The 19,774-nt window shown below is 33.5% G+C and overlaps 3 protein-coding genes and 2 pseudogenes across 3 annotated transcripts; 2 read left to right on the top strand and 3 right to left on the bottom strand.

Annotated features, from left to right (window-relative positions):
- Window positions 1-2,336: 2,336 nt before the first annotated feature.
- On the top strand, window positions 2,337-6,396 carry LOC111376499 (aspartate carbamoyltransferase 1, chloroplastic-like). Its single transcript, XM_022999461.1, has 6 exons — window positions 2,337-2,518; window positions 3,454-4,015; window positions 4,091-4,230; window positions 5,432-5,605; window positions 5,808-6,044; window positions 6,134-6,396. Exons 2-6 carry the CDS (start codon window positions 3,472-3,474, stop codon window positions 6,239-6,241), a joined length of 1,203 nt encoding a protein of 400 aa, XP_022855229.1. The 5' UTR covers window positions 2,337-2,518; window positions 3,454-3,471; the 3' UTR covers window positions 6,242-6,396.
- Window positions 6,397-10,770: 4,374 nt separating this feature from the next.
- LOC111376497 (50S ribosomal protein L30) lies at window positions 10,771-12,733 on the top strand. The gene is made up of 4 exons (XM_022999459.1): window positions 10,771-10,836; window positions 10,917-11,131; window positions 11,249-11,400; window positions 12,520-12,733. The coding sequence occupies exons 2-3, from the start codon at window positions 10,940-10,942 to the stop codon at window positions 11,381-11,383; spliced, it is 327 nt and encodes a 108-aa protein (XP_022855227.1). The 5' UTR covers window positions 10,771-10,836; window positions 10,917-10,939; the 3' UTR covers window positions 11,384-11,400; window positions 12,520-12,733.
- Window positions 12,734-12,844: 111 nt separating this feature from the next.
- Window positions 12,845-14,159, bottom strand: LOC111376514 (annotated as a pseudogene).
- A 53-nt stretch (window positions 14,160-14,212) lies between these two features.
- Window positions 14,213-15,203, bottom strand: LOC111376513 (annotated as a pseudogene).
- An 853-nt stretch (window positions 15,204-16,056) lies between these two features.
- On the bottom strand, window positions 16,057-18,445 carry LOC111376498 (small ubiquitin-related modifier 1-like). The gene is made up of 3 exons (XM_022999460.1): window positions 18,242-18,445; window positions 16,404-16,553; window positions 16,057-16,319 (listed from the first exon to the last, which is right to left on the bottom strand). Exons 1-3 carry the CDS (start codon window positions 18,317-18,319, stop codon window positions 16,254-16,256), a joined length of 294 nt encoding a protein of 97 aa, XP_022855228.1. The 5' UTR covers window positions 18,320-18,445; the 3' UTR covers window positions 16,057-16,253.
- Window positions 18,446-19,774: the final 1,329 nt, after the last annotated feature.

The raw sequence follows: 19,774 nt of genomic DNA, 5'->3' as shown, positions 1-19,774 counted from the left end.
CTGTTGCTTGCTAAATTTTATCAACTCATTTATGTAATATATAGTTAAATAGTTACAAGCACTAGGCAAAAATTAGAGTACATATTAATATCCAAGTAAGATAAGGGGGATTTGAGAATGTTTGACTAGTCTCACTTTTAAGTTTTTATTTCTACCTTATGTTTAAGTAAAAAACGTTACTTATCTTTACGGTAAAAAGCGGTTAGGCTAAGCTTAGAAGGTGCTTGAAAAACACATATTTGTGTTGGTAGAAACATACTTTTGACAAAATGTGCTTAAATGTACAGGCTTTTCTAGTCTCTGTAAGGTAAATTCCTTTATCATCTTTGGATCATACGAATTGAAAGTTTTTAGATGTTTATATCTTGAGTGTGAAATATTGATCAACTTAAATTTTCTCTGAGATTGATGCCATTCTGTTCATTGTACGCATTTTAAATTCTTTACCCTAACACTTCAGTTTGATAGGGTGGATTATCCACATTGCAAAATGATATTGATGTAGAGAAATGTAACTACTTTTAGTTAATTGGGAGGTGCAAGTCAATCCATATCACCTAATCACCCGGATTTAGGCTCGAGTGTTCACCACGATCTCATTCCATTTGAACGTCACTTTGAAAGATACTTTATGAAGGTGTCATTGGGCTTTTCGCAAAGAGCTCGAATGTGGGACCTTAAGCTTTGAAATTGACTACTTATGTAGAGATGTAATCACTTTGACTAATAGCTATAACTAATGGGAAAGTGCAAAATTTAACATGTATCACTTAGATTCAAGCCCGAGAATTCAACCCTAGTTCACTCCATTTGCGCTGAAGGGCACCTTACGAAGGCTTCATTATATCATTTCTACATAGCGGCAATAGGTCTACTCCCATTTCAAGTATGTTCTTACGAACAAAAAAAAAGGTCTACTCCCATTTCAAGTATGTTCTTACGAACAAAAAAAAAAAAAAAGGAAAAAGGGAGAGAGAGAGAGAGAGAGTATGGGTTTTTTGTTATCCCTTTTGTTTTTGCTTCCTCTTCTTGTAAAATAGATTTTGTAGGAAGTTACCTTAAATTTTATTTAGAAACTATTTTTAAAAGAGTTTTCTATTTTAAAAGTATTTTTAGAGAAAATCATATTGAACAAGTTTTTTTTCTAAAAATTCTTCTAACTAATAGAATTACTTTTGTAAAAGAATTAATCTAATAGTACATAATGAGGTGTACCTAAGGATGTACACTCCCCTCACACGGAGTGTGGAGTTCACCCGTTGTTCCTTATGTACACCCTTATGTACCATTAGCACCACCGTTCTTAAAATTAGCCAAACAGATTCAAAAGCTGCTTTTGACTCTTAAAAGTTCTTTTTGACTTTTCAAAAATCATGTCAGACAGGTTGTAAGATTTATTAAAAAAAAAAATTGGTAATAAATCATTTAAAGTTTTAATCAATGTATAATCTAAATAGGAAAAAAAAAAACTTATCAGTAAAAATCATGTTTGCTCTCTACAAAAATGAAAATTGGAAATTTCAAGAGAAATATTTTCTACTAAAATTTTTTAAGATTTGAGTAAAATTTTGTTAAATAATAGTATATGTTAGTTCATTAAAACACTTTGAATTTTATTATTAAATAATAATAGATATAGAATATAACGCTTGGTTAATGTGATACATTAATCATTCAAATGTTTCAAAACAAAATAAATAAATTTAAATGATTATAATTTAAATTATGTTGAACGAGCTCTACATAACTTGTCAAGCTATATTTTTCTAATAATTTACTTTAAAAAATAAATTACAATTAATCATAAAAGAAATCATATTTTTTTCTTCGTAATGACATTTTAGGCAAATCAGCCACTTTTTAGATTATATATGACTCAAAGTTGCTATGTGGTGTATATGATACTCAAAATCGAGAAATATGATAGATTAATGATATTTTGAAATGTGAGGTGTTGTCTATGATAGTGTTTAATGAATAAAGTATTTTATCCAACGTGATTTGCATCAAATAATCATTTGTTATGTATATGCCACATAGAACAATTATTCAGTGAGCGACTACAAATAACATTTTTCAAAATTATTTACATTAACTTCACATTTTACAAAATCCAAATAGACAAAATTATGGTTAATTTTGAATTTCATATTAGTAAATTACCATCTAATGAGGTTTTACCTAACGGAGCTTTGATCTAATATGGAAAGGTAGAATTGTAATGAAATCCAATCTCAATGGCGAAACTTAGAACCCTAAAATTCCCATTTTAAATTTAATAAATAAAACATATGAAAAAATGAAAAAAGAAAGAAAGGACAAAATGAATAAATTGTTTTCTCCAAAGTGTGACTAAAATTGTCACGAAAGGACGGAAGTATCCTTATTGGACAATACAAGGTTGGAGTGACAAAATCGAAACGAGGATAGGATCATAGGAGACTGCTTACAGACCCAACTCTTTCTTTAAACCCTGCTGAAACTTGGAAAGAAAAAGAGAACTTTTCATCGAATCAAGGTGAGGTTCATACTTACATGACACACACACCAGCAAATGGGTAGATTGATATATCCGTGTATATGTAGATATTTTATCGATTTTTTTTTTTTTTTTGCTTCGCATGTTTGATAAATGTCCTGAAAGAATTCTGTCATGAACTATATACTGAATCAAACTAATTACATTAATTTCAAACGTATTATATTTGACAGCCATTAAATCCCTTTATTGAAAGCTATGCTACTCCATTTAGCAATTTATAATTCTTTATTTCATTTTTTCCGGGCCATTTCTTTGTGGTGCCTGGACACACGCAATACATGACATATATGCATATATTTATTAATAGCCTGTTTTGAAGTGCTATCTGTAGAATGGGAATGTTCTGAAGATTTCAGAGGTTTGTAGATTAGAAAGAAAAGTAAAGTACTTTAAAATTACTTTGGTAGAAGATTAGAGCTTTCATTGATTGAAATACGATCTGCATTACTTTATACCTAAATGGGCCGGTGTTGAATGAGCTACAACAATAAACTAAGCCTTGAATTTTTATTATCTATCAGTAGAGAGTCGCTTCATAACATTTTATGGTCCCTCCAGTGCCAGAGTGGCTCTTTTAAGAAGTTTTTCAAAGTTTGTTTACTATTAGCTTGCTTTTAGAATAGCATTTTGTGTCACAACGTGATGTGATAACCACTATTGAACATAGCATGCTGAGACACACCAAAAGGTAGTTCCCTTTGTATGGACTGATTTGTAGTAGATCTTTTAATCAGGGTTGAATAATAAATATTTTGCATAGCTTGGAAAACTTCAAATGGCAAAAGGTGTATTTCTTATTACAATTTATATTGGGATTGTTTAAACTGTTCGCTGGCTTTCAATCTCTCTCTCTCTCTCTCTCAAAATCAATTGGACTGTTCCTATTAAACAAAATATCTTGCCTCCATCAGGCTGTTATATTTGTTGCAATGGCTTCGTCATCCACATTTTCTTCATGGACCTTCTATGGAAGTACGCTTGCCCCCAAGACAACAAAGCATTGTAGCAAGTTTATTTACAGTTGTTTGAACAGCTGCTTTAACCAAACCATTTCTTCTATATCCTCGTATGCATCTCATGACATGACATCACCTAATGGGAAAGGGGTTGACTGGGCATGGGGAGGGTTGTCACTCAAGAGCAGAGCCCAATGCAGAGCACTGGAGGTGGGCATTGAATCTTCATATTCGGTGGGGAATAAGTTTCAACTTGAGGATGTTATTGAGGCACAACAATTTGACAGAGATGCTCTTGGTGCTATATTTGAAGTGGCACTTGAGATGGAGAAGATTGAGAAAAACTCAACTGGAAGCCAAATGCTGAAGGGGTATTTAATGGCCACACTCTTTTATGAACCGTCAACTAGAACTAGGCTTTCATTTGAGTCTGCCATGAAACGTTTAGGTGGGGAAGTTTTGACCACAGAAAATGCTCGTGAGTTTTCATCTGCAGCAAAAGGAGAGACCCTTGAAGGTAGTCATTCATTCCATTGGCTTACTTAAATTTTATACAGTAATTTTCAAATTCTAATTTCATATTGATCTTCAGATACTATAAGAACAGTAGAAGGGTATTCCGATATAATCGTGATGAGACATTTTGAAAGTGGTGCTGCCAGACGAGCAGCAGCAACAGCCAGCATTCCCATTATTAATGCCGGAGATGGCCCTGGACAGCATCCAACTCAGGTCTAAACCTCATTATTAGAATTGTTATTGTTCTCAAGTCCTTCAAAATAAATTTCATGACTCTTTTTAGATTCCTCTGCATATAACTTATTATGTATCCACATATATATATTTTTTTAAATATGTATCATCACAAAAATCTGTAGATTGTATGCATTATGTGAGTTGTGGGTGGTACAATATAATTATTGATAGGGATACTACTCAGCGTATCAAAAAAAGTTTCTTTATATGTGTTGTAATTATAAGAAATCTTGTGATTCTAATTTAGATTAAGAACTAGATTAATTAGTAGATTGTATCTCACGCATATACCTTTAATAATTCATATTCATTAAAAAAAAAAAAATGTTGATTATATCCAATTTTTGAGTTGTGGGTGGTACAAGATCAAACCTGAGTTTTCTGGATGCTCTTCATACAATATCTACAAAATTGACAAGTTTGAATATGTCCGTGTTGAGTTTAACTTTTATTTGTAATTTTTTTTGTGAAATTTCGTTCTCGAGTAACTTTACTCTTTTTTTTTTATCGGTTAACTTTACTCTTTTTACAAGGCGTGACGCATGTTAATGTGGTTTTTACTCATTGATATAGAATCATTACTTTTAATGTCTTAAATTCACTTCTTCACCTTCGTCAAGGTATTCTATCAAAAATTAGATCTTAAAAGACATGGATTTGTGGAGTCATTTTCTTATATGGGACCTAGTTTCTTTTGGCTGGTGGAGGAGATTAGGTTTATTGATGCCAACCACTTATCCTCTATTCGAACTCTTTCAGGATTCGAACATGACACTAGCGGCTCTTATACTAGAAATTCACTTTATTTGGGAGGCTAGATAATGGCGAGTAATTCAAAAGTTTTCCAGATGCATCTTTATTTTGCATTTTTAAGGTTGGGGATTAAATCTATTGGCCTAATTGTAAGAGACCTAAAATGGAAATTAGCATAACCACAAACGAGTACCTCTCAGATCAAAAAGTCCACGAGGGAAGAAATAAACCATAATTTGGGGGCTAAATGTCTAAATGATTCCATACTACCTTGAACTAGCGGTTGGTTGTCTTATGGAGTACCACATGATACAAATTTGCTGCGGTATATATAGGTTCTATTTCCATGTGTCGTGTAGGTTTGAGAGCATAGTGAACTATTCATTTTATTCTATTTCATTTCACCTCTGTACATTGTAAACAGGCTCTGTTGGATGTGTACACTATCGAAAGAGAGATAGGAAAACTTGATGGCATCAAAGTTGGACTCGTTGGAGATCTTGCTTATGGAAGGACAGTACGCTCACTTGCCTATCTGCTTGCCAAGTATGAGGATGTTAAAATCTACTTTGTGTCTCCCGATGTGGTAAAAATGAAGGTATACAAGAGACTGAAGTTGTTCATCAGTAAGCACATGGATAACTAAAGATTTTTCTTTTTTTTTTTAATTCTCTCTTTGTTTAACTGATAAAGGAATGGATGCTAGTCGCATGTTCTCTTCCTTTTTGTTCATTGTACTCTGGATATATTTTAGGCCAGTGAGAGAGTGGCATTTGATTATTTTCCAACTGTAATTTTAGGATGACATAAAAGATTATCTGACATCTAAGGGAGTTGAATGGGTAGAAAGTGCTGATCTAATGGAAGTGGCTTCCAAATGTGACGTGGTTTATCAAACCCGTATTCAGCGAGAACGATTTGGAGAGAGAGTTGATCTTTATGAAGAAGCAAGAGGCAAGTACATAGTGGATTGTGATGTCCTGAGGGTAATGCAGAAACATGCTGTGGTGATGCATCCACTACCAAGGCTCGATGAGGTTATCTTGTGATGTGTGCTTGATATATTTTGGCATTATGTTCTTTTCAATTACTTTTTCCGCATCCTAATTGTTTTGTGTTTTCACAGATAACTGTCGATGTGGACGCGGATCCAAGGGCTGCCTATTTTAGGCAAGCCAAAAATGGTCTCTATATTCGAATGGCTCTTTTGAAGCTTTTACTTCTAGGTTGGTGAGAGAGGTGCATTTATTTATTTTTTTTTCAAAATTTGGGAGCCACTTCCTCTTAAAGGAGTTGAGTTGCGGATATTCGAGTTAAATGTAGTATATTCAATGGTTGTTTTGATTTTGAATGTTGAATGAGTTTGTTCTTGATTAACCAATAATTTTGTAAATCTATTTCTAGTCATCTTCTTTATTGTGTTATGTCTTTAAATCACTTTCAAGTCAACTTGGTTATAATTTTTCTTATTATGTATTTCAATACTATTTATATTGTAAATTTTAAAAGAGGAAATTACCTAGAAACATACCTTTAAAGACTAGTTTTCATAAATAACGGAAATTAATTTTCATTTCACAAAGTAGATGGTAATTCAAAATTATTAAATTAATTAATACAGGGTTTAATAATGGAAAGCGTTTTATATATTCACTCCCAGCCGACACAACCATTCACCCTCTCAAATTAATCTTTTTCTCGCTCCTCAACCTTTCTATCGTCTTCTCTTTCTTTCTTGTTACGGTAGCTGGAGTCCACTGCAACGATGACCATCGCGTAGTTGCTTCCACAGTGCGGCGGAGGTGAGCAGCCCTCTCTATCTAATAGCAGAGCTGTCGCACTGTGCAACCACTATCAATACTAGTTTTGAATATGCGATTTCAAGGAGTTGATGAAAAGGGAAGAGCGGGGCGCTGTTATAACACCAATGCCAAATTCCCTCTCCAATAAATTCTCCTATTGCTTTGTTCTTTCGCTCAAAGTAGCAAAAGTCAATAGAATCTCGTTGAAAAAATGGTAAGCGACAGAGGAGGAGAGATGAAGGAGGTGAAATCGAAGGCTGAGCTTGATCTAACCATTGGGAAGCGCTCTCCGATCATTCTACACTTTTGGGCGTCATGGTATGAGGCCTCCAAGTACATGGACCAAGTTTCTCTCATCTCTCCACTGATTCACTCTAGCCCACAACCATTGGGAAGCGCTCTCCGATCATTCTACACTTTTGGGCGTCATGGTATGAGGCCTCCAAGCACATGGACCAAGTTTCTCTCATCTCTCCACTGATTCACTCTAGCCGACTTTCTCCTGATTTATACTTACCATTTCTCTCTCTTTCTGAATCACACACAATGTAGTCTTTATCATTATTATTTATTTGACATCATCAATGTTGGTCTGATTTTTGTTTTTATTGGTGAATATAGATCTCTTTGCTTTTCTTGTTTCATTTTTTTTAGTTTAATATGAGAAATTCAAACATGGGTAATTAGCACAAAACGTCTCTAACTTTCATGATTTTTTTGGAAAACGTCCATACTTTTCGTTTTTTGGCGCATTTCATCCATACCTTTATCTTTTCTTGTCCAAAACATCTTTTTTTTATCATTTTTCTCAATAAAAAGTTATAAAATGATTAATATACCCTTCTATTTAAATAAGAAAAATAAATAACTAAATGCAATCGTAATTCCAAATAAAAAAATAAATAAATCGTCCACCTCCACCTCCTCTTTTGAACTTTTTTAAAAATTGGAACTATGATTGTAATTAGTTCTTTATTTTTTTTATTTAAATAGAAGGGTATATTAGTTATTTTAAAACTTTTTATTGAGAAAAATGATGAAAATGATGTTTTTCACAAGAAAATGTGAAGATAGGGATGAAATGATCCAAAAAAGAAAGATGTGGACATTTTTCACAAAAATCATGAAAGATAGGGACGTTTTATGCTAATTACCCTTCAAACATTATTAGGCAATAATGAGGTGAGATGTTATCTATTTCTAATTTTATATTTGGTTAGAACTTTTGTTCCCAATTAAATATTATATGGTAGAAACTGAGTGTCTACTTGAAGCAAGCAATATTGGTTGCTTATTATTTAAATTTTAAGTTGAAAGAAAGAAACAGAATTTGAGAAAGACTTGAAATGCAAAATTATGTGTTTTGCTGATTGTGGGAAATCCATGGTATTTTTCTTTCGGACTTGTATCGAAATACCCCAAAAGGATAGCTGCTTTTGCTGAAACTCGACTAGGTTCTTGAACATTTTGTGTCGCTAGTCATGTTTTAATAGCTTCTTCCCACTTTGTTTTAACGGAAGTCCAAATAGTTAGGTTGTGGTGTTAGTGTTTGAATCTGCACTTTGAAATTCAAGAATGTTGAGAAGGTAATGATCCCGTTAATGGCTGTGGTGTTAGCGTTTGGTGTGGTATTGGGTGGTTTGCGCCGTGGTGTTTGGTTGTGGTGTTAATTGTTGGTAATGTTTGGTAATATTTGAGATAAATGTATTATTTATGGTCACATATTAGAGTTGAAGGTGATAGTTGTGGTGTATTGGAGGTGATGGTGGTAGTGACTGGTGGTGGATTGTGGTGTTGATTTGCGATATATGCAGATTTGTTTGTGGTGACCATTAGTGATTAAATATGTGTTTATTGTGACTGGTTGTGATCAATTCTATGTTAATTATAATCAATTATGAGTTGATCACATGCCGTCAAATTAAGATTGACCTGGTTACAGATAATCACACTGAAGACAAATTTGATCACAGTTAATTACATTGAAAATAAATTTGATCACAATTAGTCATAGATAACTCTAGTTAGTGATTTGGTTATATACAGTCACAAATTAGACGATCACAAATAGCCACATTGAAAATAAATTTGGTTACAGTTAATCATACATAACACAAGGTAGTGACTTGATTATATACTGTCATAAATTAGACAATGATAATAAATAGTCACACTTAAGACAAATTTGGTCACAATTAATTATATATAACACAAGACTGATAAAAAAAAAAAAAACAAACAAAATAGTCACATATAACCTTTAATCCTTTACTTAAAGATTCAATTTCATAATTTAGGTCTTAATTATTTTTTGAGGATTTACTTATCTATTATTGAAAGTTATTGACCAAATGTTTTATAGAATTGAAATTGAGGGGCTTTCTTTGCAAAATTGGAGTCAGTGCTCCACTACCTAGCATCCACTTAGACCCATTTTCTTCATTTGAAACAAACATGGGTTGAGAACGAGAAGCAGAGACTAGAGAGGAAAGAAGACCAAAAATAAAATAAAATAAAATAAAGAGAAAGAAGTGACTACAAAATTCATGTAAAATCATCAATTATCACCACCACTCCAACCATGATATGTTTTCTACCCTCACTTTTGTTCAAGGATCAATTGTCACCATCACTCCAACCATCAAATTGCCTTGATTTTCTACAACATGAAATTGCGTACAACAGTCACAAAATAAGAGCTCAAAATTGAACAACTTGAGAAACTTTAATGGATAAAATCAACAAACATTTCAACCGATCAAGGATAGACGATGTGATAAAAAATTCTTCGAAAGTTGCGATGCATACAAACGATTACGAGTCAGATTTTTAAGTTCCATGGCAACACTGGATGTATAAGATATTCAATTTCATCCAAAGCAGTAGCGAGATTCCGAGATGCTAGCAAAATTTTAATTACAGCACATAATTAATGTAATAAGTAAGTTGATCCATCCTCAGAAAGGCCGATCGTCACAATTCGTCTCACATTCTACAATTAAAGGAAGAAGTAAATAGTACAGGAAAATCAAAAAAATTGAAACCCTAGATTTTGGAAAATGACAATGGTAGTGCGATTAAGATCGGGTCTTCCATTCCTCCGCCGAGTCGTTGCCACCCACACTATCTTAGCCATCAGTGCCAAAAGATCCGCCGCATTGAAATCCCTCATCCGACCTCTCACCACCAACGAATTATCGTTGATTGAAGTGGGTATGATGGATTGGAGTGGGTGTGGTGGATTGGGAGAGAAAATGTGTTAGTGAGAGATTATGTAGGAATTTAGCCCTTGTTTGAGCTCCATTCTTTTGAAAAAATACATTTTCAACAGTGTTTTGACATCATTTCAACCATATATTTTTAATAAAATGATATTACACGTAAATCCTAAACTTTTTCTTAATTTTTAACCACATATTTTCCATTAATAAACTATATAAAAATTCATTTTTCCCAAAAAATAGGGCTCAAACAAGGGCTTAATTTCTTAAATTTCATACATAATAATATCTTATAAATATATGTAATATATTATTGTAATTTATTACCTGATTTTTGAAAAAAATTTGTAAGTTTGTTAAACGTGAAATTATATATTTAGTGTTTTTGAGTCATATTATTTTGAAATAGTAGATTGATGAAGAATGTGTAGTTAAAAAATGAGAAAAAGTTTTGGATTTGCAATATTATTTTATTAAAAATGTACAGTTAAAATAATATCAAATCACTATTTAAGAATATATATTTTTGAAATAATGCGATTCAAACAAGGCCTTAAAGCATTGTAGATGTGTATTTTTTCCCATTTTAAAACAATGTAAAAACACTTGGGAAATGAAGAAGGGGAAAAGACTGGGCTTGTAAGTAAGCTCATTTCAAAGATACTGGCCCTGTACCAAATAAATACTTATGGGCCTAAGCCCACGAATTAAGAAGGAATCGATGACGTCGTGCGACCTTCTGTCCAACAATTGCAAAACCCTTCGCCTATTCTTTGCCCGCAAGGTCCGATCTTTCTCAGACTCGGGTATTTCGTTTTGCATTTTCATTAGCTAATTTTGTGTTATAAATTTGATTTCTTGATGAAATTTTGATCTTACTCTACAGGGAAGAAGCTTTAGAAGAAGTAAATGAGTGCTTTTAACGCTTTTAAAGCTAATGTTCCAGTGGCGTGGAGCCCTAACCTGTACATAACCCTAGTCAGGGGTATTCCGGGTACCAGGAGACTCCACCGGCGCACGTTAGAGGCTTTACGACTCACGAAATGCAACAGGACTGTCATGCGGTGGAATACGCCTACTGTCAGGGGAATGATCCAGCAGGTCTTAAATTACATTATATGAAATACAGATCACCCTAGTTTATTCAATTGTCTTGAAAAATTAATCTTGATTGATTCCTTTGTTTGACTGATTTTTTTTGTTTTATGTTAATTGTAGGTGAAAAGGTTGGTTGTTGTTGAGACGGAGGAAATGTACAATGCAAGGAAACAGAAAGAAGCGAGTCACCGAGCTCTGCGCCCTCCACTGGTCATTAATCATCAACCAATCCCTGCTCCAGAATCTTCTGCATAACTGCTACTTCCTGAATTGTAAGTTCTTCATTTCTGTTTCGATGAATTTTGGTTATAATACTGTAACAAACTTTATAAAGATTCATGTAATTCTGACTCATGGCGATCTTAAACATGGCCAGTTTCCCCAAAAGGGCGCGTTTCATATATTTTGAGTTTCCTTATTTTACACATTCAAAGTAATTTAGAATTTCTGTTGACATAGAAAGGCATAATTGTTGAAGCCTATTTTTGCGCACTCTAAATCTTGATTAACTGCAAGGCTATGGAGTTTTACGTTCTGTTTCATTGTGTTTCATGGAAATCTAAACTACAGAAAGAAGTGATGATGTGGCATTTATACGCATTGCACAGAAATTTCATTCCACGCATTTTCCATATTGGAAAAATAGCAGTACTATGCCATATAGGAGGGAAAATTATCATCCATGTGAATTATTTTTTCCCAAAAATCCTTTGAAGTGTTCTTGACTAGAGAAATGGTAAGTAGGTCTATCCGCTTCTATGTAACTTGAATCATATGAGAATTGGGGTTTGAGCTCTTTGCTTGTTACTTGGATCCTGTTTCTATTGCATCCAGATAAGTTAAAAGAGCTTTCTCTTACCTTCAGCTTAATATGTGCTCATCGTCACTCCTAAACTTCTATCCTTCATCTTTAATCTGATGTTGAAGTTCTGGTGCTGGAAATACTTTACACTCGTTAACAATTGCTAGAGAAGGAATACTTAATTCATGGCCTTTAGATTTTTGTAGTTCAAAATCATCCCAGCTACTTGACAATTTTTCATATCACGTGTAGTTTGTAGAAGAAGCTTGTCTTATGGAACATTAGGTTGGGTCCAATAAGCAGGATCATTAAGATTTTGGTTTTATCGGTGTCTGTGACTGCATAGTCCTTGACATACAATTTTTATGATCAGACTTAGTCTTTGATATCCAAGTTTAGTTCTTGTGTTTGCAATTGTCTTCTTTGCTGTCTAATATAGTAGGTAGAGTTATTCTAACCAAGAAGCTCCTAATTATTGCCAGGTATAATTATCCTAGATTTTCAAGTAAAAGGCTTCATTTTGGAGTATTTTTTTGGTAGTTACTTTAAAAATTGTTCTTTTTTCCAATGTCCGTTTCTTTTCTTGTAGGTTGTCAAGCTAGATCATGTTTGTAAATCCGGTTTTGAAGTACTGAAGTTTTTCAAATTTGGCTGCAAATGCGTGTAGTTATGTTTTTATTATTTGTCTAATCTACTCGTGTTTATGTTGGAAAGGGGAGTGTACTTTCGAAAGCTGATCCAATTCATTTACACCTTTTCAGTTAGATTGTTGATTATATTAACACTGACAAGAGGATTGAAGATGTGCTTTGAATAATTTTTTGCCTTTAAAATTGATTTTTACACGGCATATTCTTCCACACATTTGTATAATTACGTTCCAGGTAAATAGAGTTTTCTCTTGGCATAATGAATCAAAATTTTTGGTTAACCGACAAATTGCAAACCTTTTATATCCTCACTCATACAAACATAATTCAGGTTCAAGAATAATGCAAGAAAACTTCTCTTCCCTATAGCGCTCTGTTTGGTTGCAATAATTACCTGCCCTGCCCTGCCCTGCCCCAACCCAACCGAAAAAAAGAACATTTCTTTACATTCAAATGAAAGAAATGAGTGGTAAACTAGTAGCTGCTGCAGAAGTAGCCTTTTCTAAGGCATACAATTTGGCAAAAACCCCAACCAGTGGGGCTGTATTATATGTTCAGGGCTCTGTTTGCATGAATGTTTCCCCTGTTATCCCTGAACTCATCCTTCACATCTGGTCCCCCAGCCAGTGCTCCATACCTGCCGTCCATACCATTTATCATATCCCTGTGTGTACCCCACGGATCCTTTGCTATCTCTGTATGATTATGTGGATACACCCCTGTGGTGCACTCTCTTAGGATAGGTAGGTCCATAACCCACCAAATAACTCATTCCCTTAGGATTAGAGCCCAAAATGTTGGCAATTTGTGATTTTACGAAGGACAGGGTCCTATTAGAGAGAGCCCACTAAATCTCCTTGGCAGTTGAGCATTTGATTGGTGGTTTGGAGATAATCAGAGTAGACTGTGAGTAAAGATGCTGCATTGGAGACGTACTGCATGTTGTTCCATTGGTGGGTGTACAGGAGTCCACCTGGGGTGCGATGTGCGTTAGTCAAATTGTTTTTGTTCAGGCGAGCACAGATGTAATTCTCTGCTTTCAAGTGGTATTACTGGAGAATTTGCTACTGTTCTTCATGTTCCCCATTCAATTCCATTGACAACTTTAATAAAATTGACATATTTGGTAAGATAGATTATATAATACTGAAGAGATGATGCATTTACATAGGATTATATTTGGTAATCATAGTTCCTTCAGAAAAGGCTTACTTTTTGTGGTCAGTCTTCTAGGAATTCTATTTCTTTTGAAAGGCTTAATCACTTTACGAGAAAACTACCGTAATTAGTGTTTGAAAATTAATTTTTAAAAGAGATATCTCTTTCCTTAAAGCTTTTAGAAGAAGTCGCATTGAATCAACTTATTCTAAAGCACTTTTATAAAATTAACTAAATGGGTTCAAAAGCTTTTTTTGACTTCGCAAAAGTCATGCCAAACATGTCCTATATAATTTGCAAAGGTGTATAGGAGAGGAAAAATTTAACAATGCAGCAATGATTTGAACACCAGCATGCTAGACATCCCAACTGAACTCTTCCATGGCCCAAGTGATCCCAAGAAAAGAATGAGCTCTCTCATGAGTTAGCATGTTTAATACGTTAGGATGGATCAAGGAAGTAGCACAAATTAAGTTAACGTGTGGTGATGTTATGTGCTAAACGTTGAAGTTCCTTTTTGTTGTCAAACGTGCACTAAATTTATTAAGTTTAAGCTCAAGAAATGAGGGCAATGTATGTAAAAAAATTTGTTTCACTAGTTTTGGTGCAAAGAACCAGACTGATTTTAGTTGATCCTTAAATTTGGGAGAGCCCTACCTTGTCTGTATCTCTAACCACATCATTAACTAACATACCTGTAGTGCATGGTCGAAGAAAAGGTGAGAGTAATGTGGGTTTGCTCTCCTAAACACAATTGAAGCTGCTGCCACGGCTGCAGCCATCTCTCTGGCGACATCTGACCCCCTCATTGATCTTATAAGCATGTTCGGATGTTGTCATGTCCTCCGGTCATTGCCAACAGTAGTGATCAGTATTTCCATCACCCACCTGAGCCCACTAGACTTGCTTTGATGAAATAGTCGGTTCCCCACTTGATGGCTTCAAGGGCATGCCGATATTCTCCTGCCGATGCTATTGATCCTGGTATTTAATCATACCTCATGAAAGCATCGTAATGGTAAATGCCATTGGAAGACCAAATTTCACATTATCACCAGCATCATAGTAACCTTAGAGATTTTGATTTTGATAAAAGTTGAGAAAATGTGTGGTTCAAAAGTTGTGGACACTATGAAATATGTGGATAAAATTAATTGTTGACTGACTTGAGATTAAAATCAGATTTTAATTAGAACCAAACTAGGGCTAAATTTTTATTATGATCCCTGGAGGCAAAATTAAGTAAATTTAGAAAGAGAAATGTGGTGGCCCGACCCCTTGTTCTAGATCAGCGGTGAGGGCCTAATGGTGGCGCCAAGTGACTCCGGTTGTACGGAAGGTGGCCCGAACGCTGTGCTTCGGAGTAGAGACTCTTGAAAAGAGCTTCTTCATATTTGAAAGATTGAGATAAAGGCAGGCAAATGAAGAGGGAAAGTAGAATTATCAGATGTGGAAGACTTGCCATTGTCGGATTTATTTCTCACTTGCTGAGAGTACTCTGCCATGCCTTGGAATGCATGAGATAATAAATGAGCAAATTTGTTTAGTAAATCTTCATCTGCCATTAAATATGCGGAGATCCACCTCAAAGTTATGACATAAATGAGATCTTTTAATAATTTCTCCAACACCTAATAAAAACCCAATAAAACTGAAATATTATAAGAAAGAGGCGACAAATGGGAAAGGTTAAATGTACGCCTCTTGTTGATGTCGAAAGTTGTTGGGCGCTCCGATGAACGATGGGAAGTTGAAATCATTACAAAATGTTCAAAATAGCACATCAGTGAATTAGCTTTGCAGATAAAGGTAGAATAGCAATTTGATTCTACTTTGACGATCAAATTAATTATTTTAAAATAAAAATAAACTTAACAAAATTTTCAGAATTCGAGGGGTTCATGTCAAGGAACGGCAAAATTGGTGAAGTTGGTTTTCATCCCTCATGATTAGAACTTTTAGGCACCGTACATACATGTTCGTCGAGCGCATTATGTCGCGTCTCTAGATTCTTAGTAGGCGTAATGTCCAATACTATAGTAAGTTCAACATTAAATTTTGACTAGGTAGGTTGTATATGCCAAGCGCTACATTAGCATTCTATGCTACAGTTATCTCTATATGCTAAGTTTAGCAAATTAATGGTGTGTCGACATTTTTATATAGCTGATCGGTCTAAGTTCTCCTATTCAATTTCCAGAGCACTGTTGTATTGCTCGAGGTTACTTTCATGGGTAAAAGTTACCCTTATACTTTGACAATGTTATGAGTAAACTTGGAGGTGCATAAGTTCGACTCGCCACATCAGGCGGTAAATCTAGAGAGCCAATTCACTAATTAGCACTGATTTAATTAAACAGAATACATTTAGAACGGACTGCATCATAGTAGAATTCTCAAGACCAATAGGCAATAGACTAGTAACAGAAACTCAAGAACATAGTATTAACAGAATAAGTACAGTAGAAAGTTAAATACAACACTTCCACATAGCTAAGCATTCGTGCCCAACTAATTAAGCAGCAGAGCCTCCAGTCTGGTGCAGCATCGCATCAATCTCGTCACCGTCCTCCATTTCCAGCTGTAAAGAATAAATTCAGACGTTAAACATTTGGTTTGGATTATAGAGCAACCAAGAAACATGAAGAGGAAACGGAGAAAAGACCTCATCAGGAGTCTGCTCTGCTCGAAGACGGCGGCCATCAAACAGAAACGCAATTGCATTTAAATCCACTGATTGTCGATCACAATAAGTGGTCATGAGCTTCTTCAGTTGGGAGCTTTTCTTGATCCTAAAAAAGACTTCATTGCCATCCTATATGAAATGGACTCGTTAAGCAATTGTATGAAGAAATATCGACACATCTACCATTAAAAACACAAATATTCATCTACTAAATGACTTGTTTTAGCAAAATTAAGATAAGATATCTTCAAATTTGTAAGATCGTCACTAAGAATGCAAGACTTGTCCACCGTCGCAAAAGGAATTCAAATAGCTTATATAACAATTACAGTAATCATAAGACTATCCAACACAGTTACAAAGATATTCATTTCCTCAAAATAAACTAAGCCCATGTTCGGCCCCATTTTCTTCACATGCTCATTTTCAACCACACATTTCATCATTTTTTAACAAAATCTACTAAAAATCCGATTTTTCGCCAAACCAGACAAGGCTAAATGACTTGTTTTAGCAAAATTTAGAGTAAATGTCTTTCAAGGATGAAAAATATAGCCGTTTCGGACCCATTTTCATAAGAATGAAAATGAAAAAATAACCATTACGGAACCCATACAAGAGATAGAATATCAAATATGGTAACTTGATGTGATTGACAATGGTTATATTTTTCATTTTTGTGAATAAAAAATGGGAATCAAACGGGGGCTTAAAATGCAGGATTCATCCAGCATCAGAAAAGGAATTCAAACAGCTTGAATAATAAACACACTAATCACAAGACCATTCAAGTAAAAATTCGTCGGACAAACGAAACAGCATAATCAAAATCTGAAAGGATAAATCATGCCGCACATCGATTGACAAACCCCAAAAATACAAAAGTGAAATTGAATTTAACTCAACCTTGACAAGTTCACGAGTTATGCTCATTGCTCCCATGCTACCAAAAACAAATACAATTCGATACCAAATGCGAGATAGAGTCACAACTCAATGTTAAGAAGTGCATAGCTGATTTATTCTTTTCCTCTCACTTGCTTATGTCCCTCTAGTCATACGTCAACCTTAAACTAATAAGCACAGACATGGGCATGATGGGCGATATGGACATGTAACAAGAACACATCCGAAACATGATTTTTCAAAAAAAGTAGGATACGGCCTTGTTGATTTTAACTCTTAAGATTATATATTTATATATTATATTCTTCTTTTAGTTTTATTTTTGTCGGTGATATCTTTTAATTAAGATGATTGACAATCTTTCAAGAAATATGACACACCTCGTTTCATGTCAGATATGCCTCGAGTGTTTGAGAATTTTTTGTGTTAACACAGACATGTGTCGGACGTGCACACATCCCACCGCCCTAGCAGGAGTATTTGTGCTTCATAAAACTCCAAAATTCGTTCCTCCCAGAAAGCCAGATTATAAAGAAAGCTTGAGAGAGGGCATCTTGAGGTTAGGATCTTTACAGTGTGCATTTTTTCCAAAAAATAAAACCTAGAACTTCTTTATTCTTTCCTCAACATTATTTGCCCTTAGCAGAAAAAATTTCTTTATAATTGAGCAATAAATCAAAACAACTAAACAAATAATAAGAGATCCCCAATAAATAAATGGTTCCCAAAAACACAGCGCATAACCCTAAAATGGATAATTTAAAACCCTAGAACACAATCAAAACCATCAGAAACACGTAGACATCTAGAAACACAATCAAAACCATCAGAAACACGTAGACATCTAGAAATTAAAAAATGAAAAACTAAGATAAAACCAACAAAGGAAATAATTTAGAAAAGATCCAGACCTGGCCCTTGACTTTGACATTGATGTGCGACGACGAATCTTCGGGCTTCTTGTCTTCATCCTGACCAGCGGTAGACATTCTTCTATCTGCCTTCGCTCTCGCTCCGCCGACTACCCTTTCCAACACCTCAGTTTAGCCTTCCAATATCACGCACAGAGAGCAAAATTTCGTAAAATATGCTTATTGCTCGAGCTTTAAAACAGAACCAAAGTCATAATTAGCACAAAACGTCCACTTGTTGTTATGCTATTGTGCAAAACATCTCTATCCAATTTTTTTTTTTTTTGTTAACATTTTCACTCATATTTTTATCTTTTATTGCGAAAATCATCATTTTTATTCAATTCCTCGTTAAAAACATAAAATAATAAATATATCATCCTATTTAAATAAAACAATAAAAAAAAAATTAAAGAACAAATTGTAATTATACTTCCGAACTTTTAAAAAAAGTGCAAATGAGTTCAAATAAATTATTAAAAAGGTAATTAGCACAAAATGTTTACACCTTTTAATATTATTGTGCAAAACGTCCATACCTTACATTTATTGACATCTTCACACTTATTTTCAAATTACATTGTGAAAATATCATTTTCATCTATTTTTTTCAAGTAAAAGCTATAAAATGATAAATATACTATCATATTTAAATAAAAAAAAATGTAATGAAAAATAAAGAACAAATTGCAATTATACTCTCAAAATTTTTTAAAAAGTACAAATAAATTTCAAATAAATAATTAAAATTTTGAAAATGATTTTTTTATTTTTAATTATTTATTTGAAATTTAATTTGTACTTTTTTGAAAATTTTAAGAGTATAGTTGCAATTTATTATTTATTTTTGTTTTATTTAAATGTGAGAGTAAATTAGTCATTTTATAGCTTTTAATTGTGAAAATGAATAAAAATGATAATTTTCAAAATAAAATGTGAAAATAATGATGAAAATGTTAAAAAATGAAAGATGTGGATGTTTTGCACAATAATTTGTGATAATTACCATTGTAATAATTTATTTCGACTTATTTGTACTTTTTTTAAAATTTTGGGAGTTTCATTGATATTTGCATTTTAGTTTTTCTTTGTTTTATCCAAAAATGACAATATATTCGTCATTTTATATTTTTATTAAAAAATTGGATAAAAATAATGATTTGTACAATGAAAGGTAAAAATAAGAGATGAAAATGTCAAAAAATGAAAGTTATGACTTTTGCATAATAACATTGAAAGATAATGATGTTTTGTGCTAATTATTCTTACTTAAAATAGTTTATGTGACTCGCATTCCAAACATGTCTGATTTTTCGAATAATTTACTTTTTAAGGTTTAAAATTTTAAGTAATTTTTATATCAGTAGCTTATTTATTTTTAAATTTCTAAAGATGAAAACGTTATTTGTTTTATAATTTATTTATTTACTAATAAGTAAACTTTGCAAGCTTACAAATGAGCTCTAAATTTGTACTTGTTTTGTCTCTAGAATAGTTATATGTATATTATTTTTTTTTTATTTTTTTTTTGGA

The sequence above is a fragment of the Olea europaea genome, unplaced genomic scaffold (assembly GCF_002742605.1).
Source record: "Olea europaea var. sylvestris unplaced genomic scaffold, O_europaea_v1 scaffold1511, whole genome shotgun sequence".
Classification (NCBI taxonomy): Eukaryota; Viridiplantae; Streptophyta; class Magnoliopsida; order Lamiales; family Oleaceae; genus Olea; species Olea europaea.
Note: the sequence above shows the minus strand (reverse complement) of the source record. Positions and strands in the feature narration are given on the sequence as shown.

Coding starts and splice junctions, on each gene's coding strand:
- LOC111376499 (XM_022999461.1), top strand. CDS start 3,472: ATGGCTTCGTCATCCACATTTTCTTCATGGACCTTCTATGGAAGTACG. Junction 4,016..4,090: donor AAAAGGAGAGACCCTTGAAG/GTAGTCATTCAT, acceptor ATTGATCTTCAG/ATACTATAAGAACAGTAGAA. Junction 4,231..5,431: donor CTGGACAGCATCCAACTCAG/GTCTAAACCTCA, acceptor CATTGTAAACAG/GCTCTGTTGGATGTGTACAC.
- LOC111376497 (XM_022999459.1), top strand. CDS start 10,940: ATGAGTGCTTTTAACGCTTTTAAAGCTAATGTTCCAGTGGCGTGGAGC. Junction 11,132..11,248: donor TCAGGGGAATGATCCAGCAG/GTCTTAAATTAC, acceptor TGTTAATTGTAG/GTGAAAAGGTTGGTTGTTGT.
- LOC111376498 (XM_022999460.1), bottom strand. CDS start 18,319: ATGTCTACCGCTGGTCAGGATGAAGACAAGAAGCCCGAAGATTCGTCG. Junction 16,554..18,241: donor ATGTCAAAGTCAAGGGCCAG/GTCTGGATCTTT, acceptor CATTTCATATAG/GATGGCAATGAAGTCTTTTT. Junction 16,320..16,403: donor CAGAGCAGACTCCTGATGAG/GTCTTTTCTCCG, acceptor TATTCTTTACAG/CTGGAAATGGAGGACGGTGA.